A 25,814-nucleotide genomic window follows, 5' to 3' on the forward strand; every position below is an offset into this window, starting at 1 on the left:
TGGATGGTAATTTACAGTCCTACTGACTGTTACTTTTCAGAACAAGATTATTTTTTTCATCAGACCTTGCCTTATATATCACTCTGTCAGGTAAAACACATATAATACAAATACCGAAACAGAGTAAGTATATGTAGCACACTGCTGGACCTTGGTTGAGACTAGACATGACAGTTAACCACACTGAGCTTGAGATAACTGAACCTCAACATTTTTTCTACTAAGCATATTGTAACCAGTTGCATTATAAGTTATGTTTGTCTACTGTACTTGAGTAGGATATTTCTACCAATGCTTTTGAGGCTTATGCTTCCTTATATTTATGCCTGTATGCCAGAATCATACATAGATACAACTCTCTCACCTCTCAGTGTCTTCTCACATGCTGACTTTCCTGCTTATATAGAGGACTTGTCTAATGCTAGTTAAAGAAATCAGGTACAGACTCCAACAGGACTGTAATAAATGCAGGTAAATCTCTTTAATGACATTTGCAAAAACCAGAATGTTTATTGCTCCCAACTTGCCTTGTAGACATCTGTAACGTGAAGGAGAGATCATTTGTATGACTAAAACAGACAGACTGAATGCCTTTATGTATGCACAGGGCCATGTTCACCAGACCTTTTACTGCAGTGTTTTCACTGTTGACTGGTACCAATATAGCAGAGCTCACTATCCACACAACAGATGTGTTCGTTCAAGTGCTACCTCAGTTGCTCTTATCAAATGCTAGGTTAACCCCTTCAGTGTGTTTCATTCCTACTCTCCATAAAAATTTTCATTGTAAACCTCCCACCAGTCAACAGATGAGGTGCACATCTGAAAAGCCTACAGTTTCAGTTACTAAAGTGTGAGTGGTCTGTTCAGCACGAGCATTCTCTCATCCTAAGGAGGACTGTCAGTTGACAGTTTCACTGAGATGTGTTACTTGAAAAACCACGTCACTGGTGAAATCAAATACTTCCTCTTACAAAGTTTATATATATATAAGCAAATTAAAGGTATCCAGACAAAATAAACCCAACACAGATTTCCTTAAAGACCCTCTTGTCTCCATCATGAAAGATCCTTAGAAGTTGGTTCAGCATCCAACTTTTGGTAGAAATGAGGACCACCTACTTTGGATTACTTGATTACCCATCTGAAGAACAAGTTCAGCAGATTTTGTGCCTGAGGAAGTTCCAGGTGTGTGACAGGTAGAATGTGTGAATGAAACATTTTTAAGAAAAGTCATTATTATAAGAAAAATTTTGAAATAAGTATTAGATTTTTTTTTGTTATTACATGGGCAGATGTTTAACCATGTGCATATATTAACAAAGGAGAAATCAACTAAACTGGATTATGTTGTGTTTGACAGCATTTATGGAAAAGGCTATGTGCTTCATTATAATGCATAATGTATTTGCTTTGAAAAAGTCTACAAGGTATGTAGAGCTTTACAGAGTTACAGAAGATTGAAAGAAGTTTTCACAGTGTGGGTTAGCAGAGTGAGTCAATCAGAGTAAGTCAATCATTGTCAGTGCAGACATATGAAAATCTTAGCTACTGATGGGCAAACTATCACAGTAGGCAATGTAAAATTTAGGTAAACATTTTTTTGTGCACTTACTAAGTTGTCAAAGTGAGCTTATGAAGCCTTTTAGGAATTTTCATCAAATGTATAAACCTGTTAAGAGTTAAGATATGAGTTCTACTAGTTCTTAAGTACTTTTTTAAACAGTCAGACATATGAATGCCTCAAATACTTGGAAAATTTTTCAACAGGTTAAAACTGCTGAATCAAAAATAACCAATTTAATCTACCTGAAGCATACTTTAGAACTTGTGGAACCTCTGAAAGTAAGCTTTGTCCTCTTCTTCGTTTGTTTTTTTTTTTTTTTAAGTAAAGTACAGACCATTTTGTCTTTATTTTTATAAAGTGCAGTTTGTTACATTACATAGAATATAGAATAGAATATCTTACGTTGGAAGGGACCGATAAAGTAAAAAAATATATATATTTTGCAGAACACAATACTTCCAACAGTCTGTTGATTCTTAAGCCGGTTGAAAATACACATTTGAGGCTGATACTCTGAAGAGCAGGCTTTCTACCATTACCTGAATAATTGATGTTATAACAAACATTTAACTGAAAGTCCTCCTCACATTCTGCAAAGTACTTAGCAACTGCTGATAAGCCTCAGTGAATCCAAGAATTTTCAGTCCTTTAAAAAGTCTACAAAAAGAAGTAACTGTTCATGTTCTTGCTTTAATCTTCAACAGGCTGCTTTAAGAAGCTGTAACACACAGCTGCTAAAGGCTTATTACAATTCTCTTGAAGATGCAAGGTATTTATTGTCATACTTGAGCTAGTATGTTAGAAATGCATCTCAGAAGTGCCTGTAAGGTTAAAGGTGTTGCATCTTTGCTTATCTATAGTTACAGGTACAGCTCAATTCTTTTGCCCAAAATCTTATTTTAATGGTCAGAAATCCCAATTTTCAACTAGCAAATACTGGGAAAAAAGCAAAGGAGCTAGTAGCTATGATACTGAAACCGCTGATCATAGAATCATAGAATCAGCCAGGTTGAAAAGGACCTCTGAGATCATCAGAGTCCAACCCTTGATCCAACACTGCTGCAGTTACTAGACTGTGGCACTCAGTGCCACATCCAGTCTCATTTTAAAAACCTCCAGCGATGGAGAATCCACCACCTCCCTGGGCAGGCCATTCCAATGCCTGATTACCCTCTCTGTAAAGAATTTCTTCCTAATATCCAACCTCAACCTCCCCTGACAGAGCTTAAGACCATGCTCTCTTGTCTTACTGATGGCTGGCTGGGAGAAGAGAACAATCCCCACCTGGCTACAACCTCCTTTCAGGGAGCTGTAGAGAGTGGTGAGGTCTCCCCTGAGCCTCCTCTTCTCCAGGCTAAACAACCCCAGCTCCCTCAACCTCTCCTCACAGGGCTTGTGTTCAAGTTCCTTCACTAGCCTGGATGCTCTTCTCTGGACCTGTTCCAGCACCTCAGTATCCTTCCTGAACTGACCTCCATTAGAAATAATTCTGAAAAGACAAGTATTGGTTTCCTAGAGTCGCCATAATAATGCAAAAATCAATTCTTGCCTGTATATTTGAGAAATAATTTATATCTCCAGAAGATTATATCTCCCAGAAATGTGAATAGTATCTTTGGTCAGACTTAATTTTAGTCACACCTCATACTGAGCTGAAAATAGAAATGAAATGTAGTGTTTTGTTTAATAGTAGATACTTAGCTTCACTTATGTTATACTATTATTTGCAATACTATTTGTAATTTGAGGATGATATTGCAAGTAAAAATCATGAAGTATTACCTATCTTATTGTGATACAACTAATATTGCAGATTTGGAATTATACTTGAAAAGATTACAACTGTAATTAATGATGATACAAGATACACAAAAGGATGTCTGAGTATGAGGACCCAGAAGTGCTATGCTGTTAAACCTAACATCAATGAATTTCTTGACATAGCTCGTAAAACATACACAGAAGTCGTTGATGACATAGCAGGTATTTAGAAAATAAAATTTTGGGGGTTTTTTGAGTTCAAAGTACCTTGCAGCTGGCATATAGAAGCTGTGTAATCAAATGTGCTATGACCCTTGCAGATGTAAAAAGTATTTAGTGTTAGTATAAATTGATTGTCATTGATAAGCAACTGAAGTTCTTTTGAGATACTTACTGAGGTGCTCCTTTTGTAGATAAAAACTCAATTGTATTTTAATGAAGTTGAACAATTATATTGTGATTCCTGTATTCAAAGCACTGTTGCCCCTTATCCTGTGAAAGTACAAAAAATTTGAATAATGTAACAGAATTACTCCACCTAAAGCATTCTGCATAAAACCTGTAAATCTTTGGTTTAGCTTCTTCATTTCAAATATCTGAGTTCTTGGTTCTTTATATTTTAAGAAGCCTTGATTTCTCTGTGGACTACCTTTTAGCTATGTTAAGAGTTGGAAAATAAAAATAAAAGGAATTTTAGCATGACATGTTATTTTGTTATAGTAACCTTCCTGTTTAAGTCAAAATAGAAGAAAAAAAATTGTCTTTTGAAATTGATTTCCTTTTTTTAATATAAAAGGTTGATTTCTAGCTAAAGGACCATCTTAGTTTAGTCTATAAGTGGAAACCTAAAGGAGCATCAGAAATTTCAGCACCTGTCATTTGTTGTGTACTTCCTGTTTCCTTCTAATCCTACATTCACAGACAGTGAAAAATACAGATGTTACTGTTTTTCACTTCTAAAACCTTCCATTAACAGCATCCGTCTTTGTACCAACACAAGTGTATGTACATGAAAGTATATAATTTTTGTTAAATCTTTCTTTGTAGGTATGATAACACAACTTGCAGAAAAGTACAACCTACCAATGAAAACAAGTTTCAGCTCTGCTCGTGGATTTTTTATCCAGATGAATGCTGATTGTTCAGCATTACCCAATGGCCAGCTTCCCCCAGAATTTACAAAGGTATCTGTAGAAGATATGTTTTTCCATAATATGTCTGTATACTTTATGTAAAATATATAATATATATTAATAAAGTACACACTATTCTGCAACAATCAAAATAATTTCAGTGAAGATATCTAGAAGTAAATGAAGGTTTAATTGGTATGTTTCTATAACTACCCTATTTCCAGTTATAGTTAATAGTCAGTTCCAGTTAGAGTCAGAAATGTACATGCAGTTATGTCATGTGTAAATACAAAGTTATAAATCTTGCTGATAATTGTTGTCTGAATGAACTTTTTAAAAAAATTTATGGTGAAAAAAATTTATATGGTAAAAATGAAACCAGATGTTGTTCTTCCTCCTTTTTTACCCCTCATACTGTTCCCAATTTGGTTTTTTAAAAACTGTTTTTCTCTCTGATAGTAAGGCAAGTTCTTACTGTTGGTTTCAATTCCCTGTAGATCACTAAAATGAAAAACACATATAGCTTCACTTCAGCGGATTTAATAAAAATGAACGAAAGATGTCAGGAGTCCCTTAGAGAAATATATCACATGACCTACTTGTAAGACCTGTTAAAACTATTTAATATTTGCTAACTACGTTTATTTTCTCCAATCAACAACTAATTACAGGGGTTTTTAAAGCTGTCTTTCTGTTATGTCTACTTACAGAAATAAGTCCAAAGCAGCACTGTTCAAGTGTACGGGCTGAGACAAAAAAAAAAACCATAAAGTGTGTATTGTATTAAACATGATTGCAAATATATAATCATTTATTAATAAGGTTGGTCATCGTATTAATTTTTATGGGTGAATTATCTACACAAAATGGCACAATTAATGCCTCAGTTTTGCATTAGTAATGCAGAATCATTATTTCCAATCAGTTCCTTGTATTTAGAGTGAAACTGTCTGTTTGTGTATCTTGTCCTGCTGCATGTCATATTGCTCTGCTGATTCAGAAGACTTACTAAAGTATAATGTTGCCTGTCAATTAAATGGAAATTCTTTCTAGCAGCCATGTAGGGGTTTTATTAATGTGAAGGTCTACAGGAATTAAGAGTCACATTTCACATGTTAATAAAACATGCCTGATTTCATAGCTGTATTTTTAGTTAATTCTCTTTGTGAAGCTTTCATATAAGCTGTTGATATTTGAGGTATGTGTCTTGTGTCTGGTAGCAGGATGGGATCTGAGATGATGATATAAGATCTTAATTTATTTCAAAGAAATTTACACACATGTTCCCATCTGGCAGATGTGATTGTATTTTATGAGTGACTTTCGGTCCTAATGTATGCAGTAGGAACATCATAACTCCCTTATTTCTCTAAGTTGGATAAAGTGACAGTATGTGCTGTGCAACAGCTAAATCAGTGTCTTATTTCAGAATAGTGTGTAAACTACTGAATGAGATCTATGAACACATTCATTGCCTGTACAAGCTGTCTGACATTGTGTCTATGCTGGATATGCTGCTTTCGTTTGCCCACGCCTGCACTCTTTCTGATTATGGTAAGTTCCTCCCATGATTCTGTTATGGGCCAGATAAAGAGCCTTATGTTGGAGGCTGGTTGGTCTGGTTCTGTTTCTTTTTGTGAATCTCAGTAGTCTTTAGGTGAGTGTCTCTGGTCTGTCCCCATTTTTTGCTGATGTTCTTTCTGTTTCTGTTCATTGAGATTAAATTCTGCCAGTTAGCTGCCATAAGCTTCACAGTCAGTCTTCTCAAGATAGCCAGTTTAAGTATATTTTGTTGAAAAACATTAAGTCTATGAACATTCTGAGTTTACACTTCTTTCTCTTTTAAAGGTAGCAAGATAATATGAGCAGGTCAACACTAAGTATATACCGTAAAACAAAATATATGTCTACCTTTGTTTCTCTCCTTCGATGTCTGTAACACTTTTAGACATTTTTGGAAGTAGAGTCTTCTGAGGATTCCAGGATTAAGTGCTCACCTGCATATTGTTCATCCTGCTTCCATAGTCTAGTTCTGCAATATATAAATGAACACATTGTCCTCTACAACTACTGGCTTGAGATACTTACCTACAGTACAAGATGGTGTAGATACTAAATCAGGTCTGGAAGCCATCTCAGGAGGTGTATTAGCTCAACTCACTCCCAACAAGTTGATGTCCTTCCTGTGCTGGGGACCCCAGAGCTGGTGGCAGCACTGCAGGTGGAGTCTCACTTGAACAGGACAGAGGGCAGAATCCTCACCGTCACCTGCTGCCCATGATGCTTTTGATGCAACCCAGAATACAGCTAACTTTCCGAGCTGCAAGTGCACGTTGTGGGTTCACGTCCAACCTCTCATCATCAAATGGATCTTTGTAATATGGTAACATAAAACTAGAGGAAATACTACCTTGTTTCCCTTGCATATATAAGATACATATGTAGGAGTAAGTCCACAACCCCTGTACTTTAGATACTCGCAGCAGTATAAAAATAACTGCTTTAGCTCTTTGTATTTTTTTTTTTTTTTTTAGAAATCAAGTTTTAGTTATAGGTTTCTTTTTGTAGTAATAAATCATGAAGACTTGCACGGCAATCAGAATGTATACCTGAAAGGGGTTGGTAATTCTTCCCAAGAGCTGCATGTTGGTCTTGCTCACTACAGGAAAGTGAAAACTGGGACATTAAAACCACAGAGTTTAAATTTGGCTCTGCAAGAATTAACTTTATTTCAAAACATAGTAGTTCAATAATGTAAAGGTTTCCATACTAACTCCACAGCGTTTTATATCTTTTTTCTCATTTAGTTCGTCCAGAATTTACGGATACTTTGGCAATCAAGCAGGGGTGGCATCCCATTCTTGAAAAGATAGCTATGGAAAAACCTGTGGCTAACAACACGTATCTGACAGAGGGCAACAATTTTGTCATTATTACAGGACCAAATATGAGTGGAAAATCAACATACCTAAAACAGATTGCACTCTGTCAAATTATGGCACAGATTGGTGAGTAAGAGTGTACAATCTTAGTAATCTTCTGCAGCTTTTTTTTGTTTTTTTATGGCTAAAATTTTTTATAAAGTTGAATGATTTGGCTTCTAGAATAACATTCTGTCTAAATAAAATAGTAACAGGTAATTTTTAGTCCGTTTGCTCCTTCCAGCTCTTGTGTTACTGACAGAGGAAACTGCAGGTTTTGCATCTGCCACTGGAAACTTACGGGGCCCCATCTGTGTATTTGGAAGGCTCCCCAGTCTGTCTTTAGAGAAGCACAGTTGTATGGTCTTAATTCTTTAGAGCACTGTAACTCAATCCATCACCTTACACTAGATTGATACTGAGTGTCCTTGAAGTATTCTGGTCAGACACACCTGCATTAGTCATCCAGAAGGAACAGATGACCTTGAGCATATCTCAGTTATGTAGAGAAAAGTATTTCCAGACAAGTATAATTAATAGATAAATAACTACTTCAAATAAAAGTAGTAATAAATACTGCACGGTTCTGTTACTAAAACTATAAAAGTAAACTGACTATTTGTAAAGTCTAACTGAGACTCATCCCTACATTCAGGAATTCCTCATGGCTTTTTTCCTAAAGCTCATTCTGGTAGCACAGAACTAAGACCTTAATAGGCTGATCCTAACTCTACTAGAATGAAACTACTTAGCAGTGGAGAAAAAGAGTTATCCATCATGTGTTTGTGTGTTCAGTCCCCAACAATTTCAAGTTCTTGAGGAATTCTCCTCAAAAACAGGAGTTTAATATGAGTAAAGGAGGCTGTAAAGTCTTCTGGCAGATTTCTTGTTCTTTTCTGTTTGGTAAAACTAAGAGACCCCAAAGTGTGATAAAGGCAATATAACCTTAGGTTTGAGAAACTAAGATTTCTTGTGATTAGTAAATCAGGGGTTACAGAAATGCAAATTAATCCTAGTATTTATTCTCACTTTTTCATCCCTTTAGACTGACACAAGCTTTAGGCATATGATTTCTTAAAGGTTTTTTTAATAAGCTTCTTTCATTACTGTATCTATATAATAATATTTTTCTTATAAAATCGTGATAGAACATAATCTTATGAAACTTTATCAGGTAAGATGTATTCTTTACTGTGCATAAAAACCAAGTGTGAAACTAATTTTTTTTTCCCACTGACATAATCAGCCAAATGTCACACTGATAAACTTACATTTTACTTGCTTTGTAGGTTCTTATGTCCCAGCAGAGTATTGTTCTTTTCGAATTGCAGAGCAGATTTTTACCAGAATAGGTATGGATGATGATATAGAAACAAATGCATCAACATTCATGAAGGAAATGAAAGAGGTATTGAACATAGCTAATCCAGGGGCCAAGGCTCATTTTTACTGTTAAGCTAATAGAAATCATACTAGTACATTTCTACTGAAATAGTGTACTTTGAAAAGTAGTCAGAAATCCAGCCTTCATCTCTTTGATAATAAACCACAGAAAACTAAGCATATCTTAAATAAAAAGATATTCCCATGAAAGTAAGAGTCAGTGCTCTGCTGGATAGCAGTTTCAACATTTTTGGTTTTGCTTAAATGATTATTTGTAGGGGCCTAAGTCCTCTCGATTCCCTCTCCCAAAATGATACAATTTTGAAGGAAAGTGGTACGTTCAATAGAAGAGAGAAAGAGTGCTGTAGTATCTGCTTGATTAGAATTGACAGCTGTTTGAAAGCTTTGAAAAGGTAAAAGTTGTGTATCTGACAAGATTTTTAAAAATTTCTGCATTGTTTCATTTGAATAACACAAAATTTTCCTATTTTTTAAAAATGCCTTTATGGGAATGATAACACATTGAATATTTTTCTAGATAACGTACATCATACAAAATGCTAATGATAAGTCACTCATCATAATTGATGAACTTGGCAGAGGTACCAGTGCTGAAGAAGGTATTGGCATTTGTTATGCTACCTGTGAATATCTGTTGAATTTAAAGGTAATTCTGTTTTGAAAGAAATTTAAACCTTAGAATTATTTTGTCATCCTGAAAGTAAATACAGTATTTTTTTGTAATTTAACATCAGTTTTGTAGAGATTTCTTGCCTAAATATGATTTTTCATAACAGGTGAATAATAAGAATTGTGATGATAGAGGGAAAATGCTGACATAAGCTGCACTTTTGTTCACTGGTTAGTGTGATTTAACCCCAGTAGGCAGTGAAACACAACCCAGCCGCTCGCTCAATCCCCTAGAGTGGAATGGGGGGAGATCAGAAGGGTAAAAGTGCAAAAACTTGTGGGCTGAGATAAAGACATTTCAATAGGTAAAGGAAAGCTACATGCACAAGTGAAATAAGAAACTCATGCAGTACTTCCTATTGGCAGGCAGGTGCTCAGCCATTTCCAGCAAAGCAGGGCTTCATTACACATGACTGTTACCATATCCCTGAATGTCCGTCCCTTCTCCTCCTCCTTTGCAGTTTATATTGCAGTGTTGGATGCTGTGAGATGGCCCTGGGGTCAGCTGGGCCATCCTGGCTGTGTCTCCTCCCAGCTCCGGCTCTCTGGCAGGGCAGGTGAGGAGCAGAACAGCCCTCAGTGCTGTGCAAGTGCTGCTCAGCAGGAGCTAAAACGTGGCTGTGTTACCAGCACTGTCTTGTTCCAAAACACAGCACAGCACAAGTTTCTATGAAGAAAACTAACACTAGTCCACCCAAAACCAGTACACTGTGTCACCATATCTTTCCATCTTGCTGGCAAGCTTGTATTTCTGTCAAGAAAGAGAATAACCCAGTCCCTTTGGTTTTGTTTAGTACAGCTTTTTACTTCAGTGTTAAAGGTGAACCTCTTTACCTGATGGTTACCTTTCAAAGTACTCAATTTCTGAATTGGTCACAGAGGTTAAAGGCTTTAGAAAAGGGGAATATGGTTTTAGATGCATTGAAAATTTCACCTCTGTTACTAGTTTAGTGATCCAGCTCAGGTTGTTGTTAGCTTTTTGAAGTAAGTGTGCAGGTGTTTGTTTCTCCCCAGAGTTTATTCAGAGTGCTTTTGTGGTTTTTTTGGTTTGAAAAGCTCAGATATTTTCTCTCACTTGTATTGTTGATAAAGCACTCCTTGAGAGTATTAAGCAACCATTCAAATTAACACTAGTCAGATTTTGTAAGCATAATGGATTTCTTTTTGCTTCTGATGTTTTTTCTCCTATTGAGAAAGGAGTGAGAGAATCCCCAGTCAGAAAAGATATACTTGCCAATGGTAGAACTCACCACTTAAAGATTTTAATTTGCTTTAATAATTTGAATACAGCTTTTCAGTGTTTTGGAGGAAGACCTGGACATCTGTGAGATAGTTTAATTTTTCTTATTTATTGTAATTTATTTCAGGATCATTTCCAAAATAAATTTTCTTTCTTGTTTCCTTATTTAGGCATTTACACTGTTTGCTACGCATTTCCTGGAACTGTGTCATATGGATGCTTTATATCCCAATGTGGAAAATTACCATTTTGAAGTGCAACATGTGAGAAGCAGTGCTGGGAATAAGGAGAAAATTGCTTACACTTACACACTTTCTAAAGGATACACAGAGGAAAAGAACTATGGTAATGGATTCTGCTGTGGAACACTGTTTCATTTATGTGGCATGGAAGAGTATTTTCCTGATGACAGTTTCTGCTGAGTTTGTATCTCTCTGTATCAAAGAGAGATACAGAGATGTGCAGATCTATAATGTGTTCCAAATACTTGTGTGTTCTAAGTAACTATGTAGTAAGAGAGTAGTTTTGGGAAGTATGAAGACTTTACAAATAACTTCATAGTGAAAAAAACATTTTACTAATGTCAGTAGCTACTTGATTCATGTCTGTTGGAATGAGTTGAGGCATTATTGGATTATGGGTCAGTAAAGGAATGAGTGACAGTAAGGAATAGCTACATGTTTTAAAGATTTACAGAAATCTGTATGTTTCCAAATACTAGATTCTGATGTGGAATCCTTGATTTAGGTAACATTTAATCAATAGGAAATTAGCTACACATGACTTTTGCAAGCTAGTGGTAACAGAAGACTAGTCATTATTGCAGTCATGCTTCAATTAGCTGGACTTAAACCATTTCTTAATTGTAATTTCAGAATAAGTTTGTTTACCTTTGGCAGCACAAGATCAATTTTAGATGCTACACCATCACTAACTCAGAAGAATTGTGTGTTTGGAGAGTATTCTCACAGGAGACCTTTAGAAGCTCTGTGTTGGTGTCTTGGCTTTACCTTACTTGAACAAAGTTGCATTCTAAGAAAGAGTGCAAGGGCTCTTCATGACCCTTTTTCGTTTTTAACCCTACAGTATTAAAGCACCCAACGAGCCACAGACCTTCCTCAGAACATCCAGGGGCACAGGCAAAGGAAAAAATTAAAAAACCATGTTAGGACACAAAAAAATACTTTACATCTCTTACCCTGAGTATCTGTAAGTTTGGCTATTGACGACAAAGTAAAAGTTGGAACATGCCATCCATATCCACTGGATGTCTGGATTTAATGGGGAAGGTGCATTTAGCACAACCTCAGTATCTTCTGGCCTGCCAAATTAAAAAACTAAACTGAGAAAGCTGTTAACACCACCGTGCCATTATTTTTCCTCTAAAATACTTCATGTAGACTTACAACAAAATAGATATTTTATTTTGTAGCTCTCAAAACCATATTGTTACTAACAACAACAGAAAAAAAGGATACTAAGAGAAAATGTACCAAAAATTATTTTAATCAAATTTATATCTTCACCCTTTAAAAAAATAGGCTAAGTTAATCCTGGAAGACATAATGTGGAAGGTAGGAATAAAAATTACATCAAAAATCCTGATTCATGTTTTATATGTTTAGGATTAAAAGCTGCAGAAGTTTCCTCCCTACCATCATCTGTAATTTTGGATGCAAAGGAAATCACGAGTCATATCGCAAAACAAATTTTGGTATGTAGTAGAAAATTACAATGCTGTAATTCACAGTTTTTATGAAACTCAAATATATTTTCAGTTTCTGAAAGGATGCAGGATAAGCACTGCCTACAGTTTAATGAAAATAGATTTCACTAAAATTTGTATTTCTGGAACCAGTTATAAAAGGTCATACTGAAGGTCACTGCTGGGTGACAGCAGATGACAGCCCTCAGGGTAAAGCTGTATTGGATGCAACGTTCATATGCAAACCAAGAATTGGGAGATCTAAAATAGGCTGGAAAATATTTAATATTAGTATTTGAATAATACAACATGATTTATTTCATATTTTAATGCATGTATATTTTTAAGAACAGCACAGGCAGAAGAGCACTCCTGAGATGATGAAACAGAGAGCTGTATACCATTTAGCAATGAGATTGGTTCAGACTGCCAGAAACTCTCGACTGGACCCTGACAGTTTGCGTATATATTTAAAAGGCCTGAAGAAAAAGTATGAAGCCAGTTGTCCTGCACCTGGAGAAAATGATGAGGAACAGTAATGTGTAACAAAGGCTGTTCCTCTAATTTTTACAACTGCAAGATGATTCTGTTTTTTCCCCCATAGTATTAGAAAACACTTCTTTTCACATGGTTTTAAATTTTTCATGCTTAGTCTAAGTTAAACTCACTAGTGGAAGACCATATCCTTTGTGAGTTTTTTCCCCAAACATATTTGGAATAAAAGTGTTTACTTCTATGAGGAGCACAGTTCTTTTTGACAGTAAATGATATCATTTTAGTTATTTTAGAGACAAAAAATGTTATATAATATGTAGTGTTTTGTAGGTGATATATCTGTTACTACAGTTTTTTCATCTGATACAAAAGGTCTCGCTTAAGAAAAAGCACTTTGAAACAGATGGTCTACTTGTCTTGCACAGGCAAGCTCTACTTGCACTGTGGAACATGCATCCAGAAATCCTGTTGTTCCCTAGTCAAGGAGGGTTCTAACTCTATGAGTCATTGTGTGTAATCTAACGTAATATAGGCAGTGCAGGTCTGCTACCCCTCCAGAATTGGGTAACCAGAGCATTTTTGTAACACAGTAACAGCAAATTACTGTGGTATTGACATTGTTGATCAGTTTTTGTTTAGAAAGTGAGTAACAGGAAATCAATAAAAAGTTGAATATCATTCTTCCTTGATTTTTTTTCTTAGCACTTCATTGTGTGACTATAACTATGTATTCCAGCTTGAAGGAGTTTATCTTTTCTCACTCCTTTCTAACCAACTTTGCCCAAGAGGTCTTACGTATTTCTGTGTGTGTGCGTATGTGTGTGTGTATACATAATTTATTATGCATATAACTATAAAGTGGGTAATAGAAAACAGTGCAATATCTAATTATTAACAAGAAATATATTTTTATTTATAGTTTTATTTCCTTTTTATGTATCTATCTTCGTAAACATACCAGTGCAACAGAATAATTTGTAGTAGGCACGATGTGGTTTTTTCACCTAAGAGGATTTTTTAATTGATTTAAGCTATTATTTACAATTCCCCTCCCTTCAGACCTTAAATGTTGCCAATTATATTACTCATACCCATCAGTAATACCATATTTGTTGTCTACCCCAGTGAGGATCATGGCAGAAAAAAGTACTTTTTTGTTCAGGTCTCTTTAACAAGAGGAACCAGTTGGCAAGCGATAAATGTTTCAGCCACAGAGTGCACGGGCTGCACGTCTCCTCGTTGGGATCAGCCAGCACAACACCAGAAAGAACAGTTCTGGGGGTTCATGCCCGAGTTGGGCCGGGAGCGGGGCCGTGCCGGGAGCGGGGCGGTTCTGCGGGGCGGGGCCGGGCGGTGGCGGGGCCGGGCCGGGAGCGGGGCGGTTCTGCGGGGCGGGGACACTCCCGCGGCCGCCTCTCGGTGGCGGAAGTGGCGCTGGGGCTCGGCAGAGGTTCCGGGGCAGCGGCAGCATCGTCGCTACGACCGCCACCATGACGACGCTCCGCGCCTTCACCTGCGACGATCTCTTCCGATTCAACAACATGTGAGCGCCGCCCGGCCCCGCTCTCCCTGTCCCTCCCCCGAGCCCCTGCGCGCTTCCCCTTCCCCCGACGTGCTCGGGGCTCCCCGACGGGCGGCCGGGCCCGGGCGGGGCCCGCGCTGAGCGCCGCTCTCTCTCCCCCGCAGCAACCTGGACCCGCTGACCGAGACCGTATCCTTCCCGCCGGGGCGGGGGCGCGGGGCCGGGCGCGGGCGGCGCAGCCGGGGCGGCCGCTGTTGCTCCTTAACCGAGCGCCCAGTACGGGATCCCCTTCTACCTGCAGTACCTCGCCCACTGGCCCGAGTACTTCATCGTCGCCGAGGCGCCCGGCGGGGAGCTGATGGGTTACAGTGAGTGCCGGGTGTTCCGGCGGTAACGTCTCCCTTCGTTGCCTATTTGGGGCATTTTAACGCGGGAGCTCTTCCTCCTCTTCGCGTTTTCCACCCACCAGGGAAGGAAGGTTGCGTTGAATCTTCCCGTCTCATAAACTTCTAAGTGTATTACGTAGGACTCAAGGCAGCAGCTTCCAGTTTGATGTTCCTAGTGCAGCGAGGAGCCTTGGCTGTGGTAACGTCCACCCGGGTTTGGGACAGGCAAATAGGTGTTTCTCTAATCCTGGAATCCAAGTCGCTGTGCTCAGCTCTGATCACACACCGTCAGTAAAAGCGATGGGCTTGGGTTTTGCATTGTCCTGTAAGGGAAAACTCTGGGTCTGGATGTCTTTGCTCATTTGCTGGGGAATATTTGTGTTTTTCAGAAATCATGCCAGAGAGAACTGCCAAGGGGGGATGGGACAGGGGGCAGGCCTTTGTAGGAACCCAGGAAATAAAGTATTTAACACAGTGAAGCTTAAAGTATGACCTGTACAGAACATTTCTCTGTACCCACCACTATGGTTGCTTATTAGCAGTGACTGATATCTGTAAGAGCATTGTGTGGAAGTGTTAATGTTCATTAATGAACTAACGCTGTTTTGGCCTTGTGTAGAAAGGAGAGAAACTAGAAAGAAGCACCCTAAAACAACATCCCTGCCTCCCCCTCCGCCCCGTTTTTTACCCTTACACATACTGTGTTTTCAGGGCCTTAGCTTTCTATTGACAGATTGGCAAAACTTCCTGAGCTTAATTTCCCCCCCCCATCTCCAAAAGCCTCAAATCGTTGCTGGGATGGTAGTTTTGAGCTTCTAGCCCTCTGTTCCTCTGTTACTTTAGTCAGATCCTAAATTCTGTTCAGTGAAAGACTCACGAGAATTGCTTAAAATTCGCATTTAGAAGTCACACCTCAAGCAAGGAATTTGCGAGGTTATTTTTATTTACACTGGTCAAGAAATTGCTGTAATACTTGTGCAAAATGACATTCTCCATAGTTGCTGAATCATAGAGTGATAAGGTAGACATCCCTGTTTGGGCCTTTACCACAGCCATTGCAATGTTTGTTTATACACGTCTTACTCCTCTTGTGAAGTTGTGTGGTTGCAGGCGGTGCGTTACTCCAAAGGTGCTGATGCTCTGTATGTTCACAGTCATGGGGAAAGCGGAGGGCTCTGTGGCTAGGGAAGAATGGCACGGACATGTCACCGCTCTCTCTGTTGCACCAGAATTTCGACGGCTGGGTTTGGCTGCTAAATTGATGGAGCTATTGGAAGAAATTTCAGAAAAGTGAGTAATATGCCTATCTTTAAACTTATCTTCAAAAGTAATATTTCTACAGACACCTGTGTCTGGTTCAGATTGATGTGCATGAAATGGACACAGAATTTTGCTGTAAGCAGTGTTCTGATTTTCTGAAATTCCTCATAGTTGGAGAACAAGAATTATGAAAGTTACTTAGAGGTTTACAATCTCATGATCTCTTTGAGCCAGAATGAGTAGGACATAGCCTGAACTCCATTAGAGATACTGTACAAAAGACTCTTTTCTTGACAGGAAAAGAGCTTTGTGAAACATCAGCAGTAGGGCCTCCAACATACTTGTTCAGTAACTGTGGGCTTTGTGCAATGCATTCAGGCACGATCTTGAACAAATTTTGTACCGCCAACAAAATTTTTTTGGCTTACTTTCCATCTTCTTGGTTACTTGGTACCTATGAAAAGTTAGTATATTGTCAAATGAACCCACAGTGAAATGTCCTTAACTCATTCTGGTAGGGTAACTCCACTTGGTAAAAACAGAAAATAGTACAATATTATGAAAAATCTGCCTTGTGAGGTAAAGGGCTATCCCCAATTAGGCAAGTGAATTTTTGTGACTTACTCCACCCCTCCTAATCCAATGCAATCTAAAATGTGGATTTTTTTTTTTTTTTAAATCATGTCACATGGATGTGAGGCTTGTGTGGGTGTTTAGCTTGTCCTCTTCTTTCTGTTCAGATTTCCGAATGCACTGGCTGGTGTAGAAGGGCTGTGTGACAAAAATAAAATTAAACCTGTGCCTATGCTTGAATTTTTCCTTGGTAAAGGAGTGCATCTGTTATTACAGTGTGAAAGATGTTTGATTAGTGTACTACATCAGACTTGCTTTGATATGATTACAGTTATTACTGTTATTACCCACAGGTTTTTACTTAGAAATACATTCACCTGCTGTTCCCTAATGTGTTTTTCCTTTTTTGTTTTTTCCTCCCCCCCGCCCCCAAAAGAAAGGGTGGATTTTTTGTTGATCTCTTTGTGAGAGTATCAAATCAGGTTGCTGTAAATATGTATAAGCAACTAGGCTACAGTGTGTACCGGACAGTGTTAGAGTACTACTCTGCCAGCAGTGGGGAGCCAGATGAAGATGCTTATGGTAAGTAGTATTTATTCTGCCTCAAACTGAATGGAATGATTCTTACGTGAGGGTTCCTGGGCTTGTTTGTAAGACTTTTTTTTTTTTTTTTGCATATGAAACAATTTCAGATAGTTGTTGATGAATGGGATTTTGTATCCTCCTTTAGATAACTTTTCCTGCTGAAAATTACATCAGTTACAAAACCTAATCTTGCAGTTTACACATTTTGTTGCATCTCTGGCAAAATAAACCACAAAATAAGAATAAAAAATGAAAAGGAATGGAAGTGCTTTCTTCCTTTCTTCCCATAACTGGAACTTGAAACTTGGTTTTTCTCAGATGTCTAACTACAAATTTACAAGTGTCAGTGGCCCACAGTGGCAGAGGATTGGGTGACGTTTTCAGTGTAAAAGGGAAGGAATATGGAAATTCAACTATGTTAGTGTTGATTCTGTTAACAAAAGTGCTTCCTCTTTCTAGATCTCTTTTTCTGTTAAGTATCCTCCCAAAGGGTTATGTGGCCATGCTGTGTATCATTTCTATTCTCACACTATTCATTCAATATGTAGGATCACTATGAAATGTAAAGGCTACTGACAGCCATCTACTGTTGTTGCAGGTGCCTTAAGTCACATATTTGTCCCTTTAGCCTGCCACTTCCTTTCCGTTCAGTCAAGTTTCATGCAGTGTTATATTTCAGTTGATAACGTTGCTGCTGAACAACATTAAGAATATTACATTATTAGAGTGTGTCTAGAGGAGAGCAGCCAAGATGGTGAAAGGTCTCAAGGGCAGGGCTTAGGAGGAGCAGCTAATGTCCATGGGTTTGTTCTGCTTGAAGAAGAAAAGGCTGGGGTGTGCCCCCCATCACAGTCTAAACCTTCCTCAACTGGGCACCACTCTCTCTGGTGACCAGCGATAGGGCATGAGGAGATGGAGCGAAGCTGAGTCAGGGAAGGTTCAGACTGGATGTCAGGAAAAGGCTCTTCACTGAGAGGGTGGTTGGTAACTATAACAGGCTCTCCAGGGAAATGGTCACAACACCAAGCCCATCAAAGTTCAGGAGGAGTCTGGACATTGCTCTTAACCGTATGGTTTAGTTCTAGGTAGTCCTGTGTGAAGCAGGGAGTTGGATCATTATGGGTGCCTTCCAACTTGACGTATTCTATGATTCTAGGAAATTTTCTTGATTAAAAATGATCTTATTTTAGTAGAGAATTCACTTCATATGGCTTTGTACAATGACCACTGTAACTATAACAGCATTTTTTCCTTTTGCCACAGATATGAGGAAGGCTCTTTCCAGAGATACAGAGAAGAAATCAGTTATACCTCTGCCTCATCCAGTGAGGCCAGAAGACATTGAGTAACTGTAAGCTGTGATTCTCAGGCAACTTACTAAGTGTCAGGTCTGTCCCCCCTAACCTCCAAGAACTTATGGATGAGAAATTTCAGGCTGAATGTTTTTCCCTTGAAATACCAAAAAGCAGTGTTGAGAAGCTGACTAACACTGCTTCTATAGGTAATGGCTGTATACTATCACACTTACTCTATTATTTTTCCTTTCAAATATTTGAAATTCAGAGACTATTAAAATGGAATTACCTTCTGTATGGTCGTTTTCTTGGTTTTCTTTCAAACCAAAATACCTGAGATCAGTCATAGTAAAAACTCTTTCAATGCATTTATTCATGAGCAGTGAAAATGCTGTACAATACCCAAGATACCTGGAAAAAAGTCTTTCCTCTCTTCATGGCACAGGATTGAACTGTTCACTGTTGAGTTGGAAAAGCCATACAAGCAAGGCAGTCAAGGGTTTTTCTCACTGAGGACCAAATCCAAGACAGTTCTGTGTCCTGGGTGCCCACATGTACCTTGGCTTGCTCTGTCTGCAAAGTAACCTGTGGTAAAAGTTTCTTGTTTTCTCATAGTCCCCTTGCTCAATTTCAAGGTCAATGCAGGTTTTCCGAAGAACCTCCTAAAGAGAAGTCTCTTATGTTCATATGTCCTGCTTCCAGCCAGGACATATGTTAGTGTTTGTAGTAGCCAGGAGGGGCATAGCCAGAACAGGGAAGGGATTCGGGGGTTCCTTATGGTTGGGTGAGGTCAGGCTCTTTGGTGAGCATTTACATGTGAACCATTCTCCTCTTTCTTGTTCACTTTTGTCATTAATATTGTTGCTGTTTGTTTTCTTATGTCACTGCTGTTTCCAGTAAATTGTTCTTAGCCCATGATCTTTACCTTTTGTGCCAGAGTGAGTGAGTGGGTGCATGGTTCTATTCCTAAACCACGACATTACAATGTCTTCAAACAACCCTATATCTAACACTAGATAATAGAGTTTATGTGTTTTTAGTGGAGGAGCATGGAAAAATGTGGAATTTGCAGAAATGAAATTCAGAGATCAGAGTATTAATTGACTGTACAAGCTTGGATTGAGACCCAGCAGTATCTTGTACAGATAATCCATTTAGCTTACTCCTGTAAGCATGTGTCTCCCTGCATGTTTTGTCATAGGTTTTATAGCCCTGCATACCCTGCCAAGAAGCAGCTGCTCAATTAATGAGTCACAGGCTAAGCCGTTTTGGTGAGCAGTTCTGTTCAAGCTGGTAGACTGTTTACATTTTATTTAGCCACATTATGTAATAAATACTGGAGTTTGTTCCTGTTTTTCTTTCATCCTTATAGCCTGTTTTCCATCCCTTTTTCCCCCTTCTCTGTTAGGTGTCTGTCTCTTTGTCTCGTGTCCCTTTCTTATTCTGTCTGCTCCCCATTCCATTCCGCATCATTCCTTTGCTCTCGGTTTTTTTTGGTTTGTTTTTTGTTTTGTTGTTGTTGTTGTTGTTGTTTTGGCTTTGAGGTTTTTTTTTTAAAATTCCCTGTACCTTTTCTTTCACTCACCCTTTCCTCTTTCTTGTGCCATGTCCCATTTTTGAAGCCACGGAAGTGACATCAAGAGTAACAGGTTATCAGAAGCAGCTCCTCCAGCTCATTGCTGTTTGTACCTTCTCCATCTTTGTCCCAATACCTTTCTGTCTCTGCTCATCAGTCCTTCTCCCATGTTCAACTTTTCTTTTTATAACCCTCTGTCTTGCTGCCCATCCCTCCCTTTTTCTATCCCTTTCTGCTCCTTGCCCCTGTCTTCCCCCACACTCTCCATCCACGGTGATTTTCTATGTGTTGTTTCCCTCTTTGTATCCCTCTGTCCTTCTTGTGTGTTCACCACCCTGTCTTGCTCCCTGCCCTTCTTTTTCTCATTCTGACCCAGTGTCCTGCTCTCTGATACTCTTTCCCTGTTGCTCTGTCCTTTTATCTGTCCTTCTCCGTGCCTCTTTCATTCCTCCTCTTCTTTTTTTATTCTCTCTTGCTCTGTCCTGCTCCCTGTGCCATTGTTTCTCATTGTATCCTTCTGTTCTTTTCCCTGCCCCTGTTATTTTTTAATCCCTCTCTGTCATGCTGCCCATCCCATTTCATTTTCATCCTGCACCCTATCCTTATTTTCCTATCTCTGTCCTGCTCCCACTCCATCTTTCTGCCTCTCCTCCTCTCCCTCCTGTGCTTCCAGGTACAATTCCCCAACGGGCAGGTGTTGGTGCCTTCAAGTGACATGGTTTAGTGGTGGACTTGGCAGTGCTGGCCTAAATGTTGGACTTTGATTATCTCCAAGTTCTTTTACAAGATGATTCTATAGTGCTGTATCTCTGTCCTGTTCTCTTTTTTTTTTGTCCCCTCTTGTTGTTTGTCTATCCTTTCTCTTGTCCCTGTCTTTTCTGTCTTTCCCTTGCTGTCTCATTCCCTGCCTTGTGCTTTCTCACTATCCCCGCATGGTCCAGCTGGCCGCCACTTTTCAGTTCTCTCATCCTGCCCCCTGTTCTGCACTTTTGACAGCCTCCACCTCTGCCCAGCAGCCCGTGGCCCAACCAGGGGCTGACCACCCAGCAGTTCCCTGCTGGACTGAGGAGCGACCTCCAGGAGTGACTGCCGAGGTGTCCCAGGGGCAGGGGCAGCACTGGGGGCACCAAGGGACAGAGCAGACTTGTGCAGGAACTGGTTACGTGTGTGACTGAAGAAACACTCACTGTTGCCTTTGCCCTCCCTTTGCACCTGGGAGCCCAGGGCAGGAAGGGATGATGCACTGCAGGGATTGAGCAATGCGCCCTGTTCCTGTGGGGCCTGGTGGCATCTCTGGTCCCATGCTCATGGTTCTTAAAGAGATTCTACTGTGCAGCATATAGTAATTGGAAAATCCTTGATTGATGACTTTAACTAATTTTCTGTTTACTGTTTTTCCATTAATGGAAGGAGTTTTTTTCCCTGAGTTTCTTATGCCTCAAAAAAAAAAAAAGGCAAGATACTTGTCAGGTTGCAAATACACAGCTGAACTGTGCTGCTTGCAGCATTGTTTTAAAAATATAAGTACTTTCTGTTAAAAGATGAATTCTCAGAGATGTCTTTGTTTATTGCTAATAGTTCACATCTATTTTCATGCTTTAAGAATCACAGTTCTTTATTTGTATAAATGGAATGAAGTACATGATAAATTCCTTCACTTGACTTCTTTCCTTTAAAGTTGTTGTGCAGCTATGTATTTTTTTAGACTTCTCTAGATGTTTTAAATTTTAACATAAAAGTTTTCCAAAAGCTGGGGCAACTGAAGCAGTTCTGTTGTAAAAGGCTTAAACAGGGATTTAATTTATTGATAGATTTCATAGTGGTTTCTTTGGAATGGCAACGTTTATAATCAGATACTTGAATGTGATGTTGGCATAGAGTGCAGAAAGCAAAATGTATGAAGAAACGTCGAGCAGAATCTCAGTGAAAATACCTTGCTAATGGTGTCCCTATCGTGCTCTAATGCCGTGACAGAGCAGGTGCACCCTCGCTCCGGCAGCGCAGTTCATGCCGTCACCCTCTCTGTTCGGAACCACCCGTGGTTCATGCAGGTCCCGGCGCAGTGCCAAGGCCCGGCAGGTTCGCGGAGGGGTCGCGGCCCTGCTCGGAGGGCTCAGCCGGCTCTGCCCCAGGAGCAGGGCCGCGCTGTCCCGGTGACCGAGCTGTGGAGCTGTGGGTGCCGCACAGCGGGGCTTGCCGCCCGGGAGGGAAGCTCTGCTGTCGGCCCGCTGCCTTCACGCACCGGCTGTGGCGGGCAGGGAGCCGCGGGAGGAGCGGGGCGCTGCCACGGCTGCAGCGAGGTTGGAGGGGAGCAGGGAAGGGGCAAGGGGTGCCTTTCCCGACAGATCCCCACGGCCCGCGGGCTCTGCCCCTTTAGCGCACCTGCCCCAGGTGTGAACAGTGACGGTGAGAAGGGGCCAGGGCAGCCCCAGGTGTGAACAGTGAGGATAAGGACAGGCGGGCCCTTCTGGGGGCAGATCTCGGGAGTCATCTGGGTGCACCTTTTGCACGGAGTTGCCGGAGGGGAGCGGCTGATGGGGCGATTCCAGGGCATCTCTCAAGAAACGATGGTGAGAGCATCTCACTGGGACTGGGGGAGCATCTGGATGCACCTGGAGATGGAGCCTTGCTCAGGGAAGGTGGAGCCCTGTATCGAGGGGCAGCGCAGGAGAGGGGAGCAACAATCAAGCAGGTGGGACAGTGTGGGGGCACAGGGAATCACATGGAATCTCACAGAATACACTGAGTTGGAAGAGACCTACAAGGATCATCGAGTCCAACTCTTAGCCCTGCGCAGGACCATCCCCAAGTCACACCACGTGCCTGAGAGTATCATCCAAATGCTTCTTGAACTCTATCAGGCTTGGGAAGTTGCAGCTGTGGCTGGAGGAAGAGCTTGGAGGTTTCTTTTATTTGGTATAAACATGCAAAGCAGAGTGAAGTGGGATATAAGAACTGCAGGTGTTCAGGCGGGTGATCCAGCACTGCACCCAGGGGAGGGGGTCACTTTGCTGAATACCTAAAGTTCTAATTGCCTCTCAGGAACAGTCACAAGAAGTTTCCAGTTTGGGGCTGGGCTCTGAAATGAAGGAATTTGCAACTGCTTCTTCTGATAAATCTGTTAAGTAAGGGAGGCTGTAGGAACCTCACTGCTGTGACCAGTCAGTAACTTCCATTGATAGCTGTAAAAACAATGGCTTTTATTTCTTTGGTACACAAAACATGATGGTATTTGTTAAACTCACTTGCTAAGTTGTGCATTCCTTGAGCAATGCTTGCCTCTTTCCCTTTTCCTAGAGGGATGATCTGTGTTGTTTTGGAAGCAAGAGAATGTGCTGGTATCTGGTGCTTTTATTAGCTTTTTTTCCCCCTGCTTATCTTGTGGTGATTCACTTCAACTGGGACATGCTCCCTTGGAGTCTTACCTAGTGCCTTGTGTGGTTATGATCAGCACTGGGGAAGAGGAAGGGAAAAGCTTGCCAGGGGAGGTTTAGGTTGGATATTAGGAACAAATTTTTTACAGAGAGAATAGTCAGACATTGGAAGGGGCTGTCCAGGGAGGTGGTGGATTCTCCGTCCCTGGAGGTTTTTAAGATGAGACTGGATGTGGCACTGAGTGCCAGGGTCTAGTAACCATGGTGGTGTTGGATCAAGGGTTGGACTTGATGATCTCGGAGGTCTTTTCCAAGATGGTTAATTCTATGATAATATTGGCCCATTTCCTCCTCTGTAAAAAAGGGTGTGTTTTTGGAAGTGTGATGTTGCCTAGTGACACCGGCAGAGCTCTCTGGGTGCTTAACCCCTCTTTTCCTTTCCTTCTTTCATGGCTGTAATAGTCACTTGGAAAATTCCAGAAGAGCTGTTAGGTTCATTGGCTTGTGTAAATGTGCTGGTAATACCAGGGAGGGAAATCCTTGAACCAGAAGCCAGTAACTTGTCTACAAGTAGAATTTCTAAAGGAAGAACAACAGTAAGGGGAAACAAATAGCAAGTTTCCAAGAATTTGTCTGTTTTGAACGCATCAAAGTTTTATTGCCATGTGTTGTTTGGCACAGTGTTCCAAATGGCTGGTTTTGGGAAACGCAGATTTTCAGGATGTTCAGGGTGGTGTGTGGCCAAGCTGCTGCATGAATCAGCAGGGCTGCTGTTCCCACTCTTGGCATTGCCAGGGCCATGCCATGATACTCAGACCTGACGGGTGGGCTGGGGGTGCTCGATGGCTCCCTGTCAGAACGGCGAGGGAGGGTGCCCATCCATAGGGTTATGCTGTGAGTCAGGAGCATTTTACACCGGCTGAAATTCCATGGTTTTGCTATTGGAAGATGGAATAGATTAAAATAAAAAATAAATTTTTATTTTTATTTCTTTACTTTTTTTTTTTATTTCTCCGTGTACCCTAATGTGCCCAATATATCCCATGCTCATTAACCTGATGTCTGCTATTTTTAGTATCTGCTTTAAGCTGTTTTCTATCATTGTTCTGTTTGAAATGGAGTGTGTAGAGCACAGCTTGCTTCATGGTTCTGAGATGTTTTTTAATTACTGAGTGGCCTAGCACTCAGATGATCAGAGCTATCTCTTAATAATAAACAGGTAACTGACTAGTATTAATTTCCATTGCATCTTTTATTTTGTTTTTATTTTCTTAAATTGGGCAAAGAAAGAAGCAGGACCCAGCTCCTCCAGACTTGTGCTTTGTCTAAAACACTGGTACCATAGAGACTTAGTTACTTAGACCAGCACTGAAATGCAGGTTGGTCACTGAGTGGAAGAGGATAGGGGGTTTTGTTGTGCCATGGCTACCATAGAATTATTTAAAAGGTATTTAATTGCAGGACAGTAAACTTTAAAAAACAACAGTAACAGCATGAGTCTTCCACATTTTTCTCCAGTTACTCTTGCCCCTGTTTGTAAGTGCAAATATTTATATATGAGCCAGGATAGTTTATCCCTTCTGCCGCCTTAACATCAACGTAATTTTGCTTTGCAGATCTTTAGTTCCACTCACACAGAGACCTCAGCCTGCTTCAAGAAAGAGTTTAGCTGTTAACCCTTTTAAGAAGGACAGGAATCGTAAGTCTATTACCTGCAGATAACACTGTTCAGGGCGAGCAGTGGAACCAGAAGTGGGATCTGGGAACAGTGGTTGTGAGGGCTTGTGCTGTGGCTGCCAGCCTGCCTTCCTCCCACCTCATCTTGTAAAACAAGCAGGATGAAAATTTTAAAGCCCCATTTGGGCATCTGCAATAACATAGCACTGGAAGAAACCTAAGATTATTCCGTCTAAATTGATATACCTAACCATACCTGAGGCTCCAACATGTACACCCATCTCTTCTCTTTAACACTCAGTAACAGTGCTTATCCTCTCTAATGAAAAAAGTCTAGTGCTCAGCTTGATTCCTTCAGATGTTTGTCAGTGGTCACATTTTCCACAACTGCCAGGTGTGTTGCTGTCCTCTGGACACCTCCCAGTTTGTCCCAAAAGTTGAACCCAGTGTCCTAGATGTGGCCTCCCACTGTTGAGCCCCCATGCTGCTGGTGCAATCATCCCATTAACAGATCTTAGAACAAAACTTTTATTTTTTTTCTCTGCTTGCAACACCCCAGCACTAGTGGTTTATATCTGGTTTGTGATCCAGTATGTTTCAATGGTTTGTTTTTGTGATAGCCCTTTCTATTTTTGCACTTGGTTATGTCTGTGGGGTTTTGTTTGTTTGTT

The 25,814-nt window shown here is 40.2% G+C and overlaps 2 protein-coding genes across 3 annotated transcripts in view; both read left to right on the forward strand.

The window, feature by feature from the left end:
- Positions 1–13,573, forward strand: part of MSH4 (mutS homolog 4) — a 23,147-nt gene extending 9,574 nt beyond the window's left edge. Inside the window, exons 9-20 of the mRNA XM_050307527.1 lie at positions 1,771–1,845; positions 2,272–2,336; positions 3,381–3,550; positions 4,376–4,512; positions 4,959–5,062; positions 5,891–6,015; positions 7,269–7,469; positions 8,672–8,790; positions 9,304–9,432; positions 10,866–11,040; positions 12,321–12,409; positions 12,754–13,573. Of these exons, the coding sequence (XP_050163484.1) occupies positions 1,771–1,845; positions 2,272–2,336; positions 3,381–3,550; positions 4,376–4,512; positions 4,959–5,062; positions 5,891–6,015; positions 7,269–7,469; positions 8,672–8,790; positions 9,304–9,432; positions 10,866–11,040; positions 12,321–12,409; positions 12,754–12,939 (1,575 nt within the window). The 3' untranslated portion in view covers positions 12,940–13,573. The remainder of the gene's footprint in view (positions 1–1,770; positions 1,846–2,271; positions 2,337–3,380; positions 3,551–4,375; positions 4,513–4,958; positions 5,063–5,890; positions 6,016–7,268; positions 7,470–8,671; positions 8,791–9,303; positions 9,433–10,865; positions 11,041–12,320; positions 12,410–12,753) is intronic.
- Positions 13,574–14,310: 737 nt separating this feature from the next.
- NAA20 (N-alpha-acetyltransferase 20, NatB catalytic subunit) lies at positions 14,311–18,811 on the forward strand. Of its 2 annotated transcripts, XM_050307044.1 has the most exons (6): positions 14,311–14,438; positions 14,582–14,606; positions 14,695–14,785; positions 15,958–16,093; positions 17,073–17,218; positions 18,485–18,811. In XM_050307044.1, exons 1-6 carry the CDS (start codon positions 14,386–14,388, stop codon positions 18,568–18,570), a joined length of 537 nt encoding a protein of 178 aa, XP_050163001.1. In that variant the 5' UTR covers positions 14,311–14,385; the 3' UTR covers positions 18,571–18,811. The 2 variants fall into 2 exon arrangements, with proteins under 2 accessions (XP_050163001.1, XP_050163002.1); XM_050307045.1 differs by lacking the exons at positions 14,311–14,438; positions 14,582–14,606; positions 14,695–14,785 and adding an exon at positions 14,814–15,090.
- The last annotated feature ends 7,003 nt before the right edge of the window (positions 18,812–25,814 follow it).

Source organism: Myiozetetes cayanensis, unplaced genomic scaffold (assembly GCF_022539395.1).
Source record: "Myiozetetes cayanensis isolate MyiCay16 unplaced genomic scaffold, myiCay2020 scf12, whole genome shotgun sequence".
NCBI classification, from domain to species: Eukaryota; Metazoa; Chordata; class Aves; order Passeriformes; family Tyrannidae; genus Myiozetetes; species Myiozetetes cayanensis.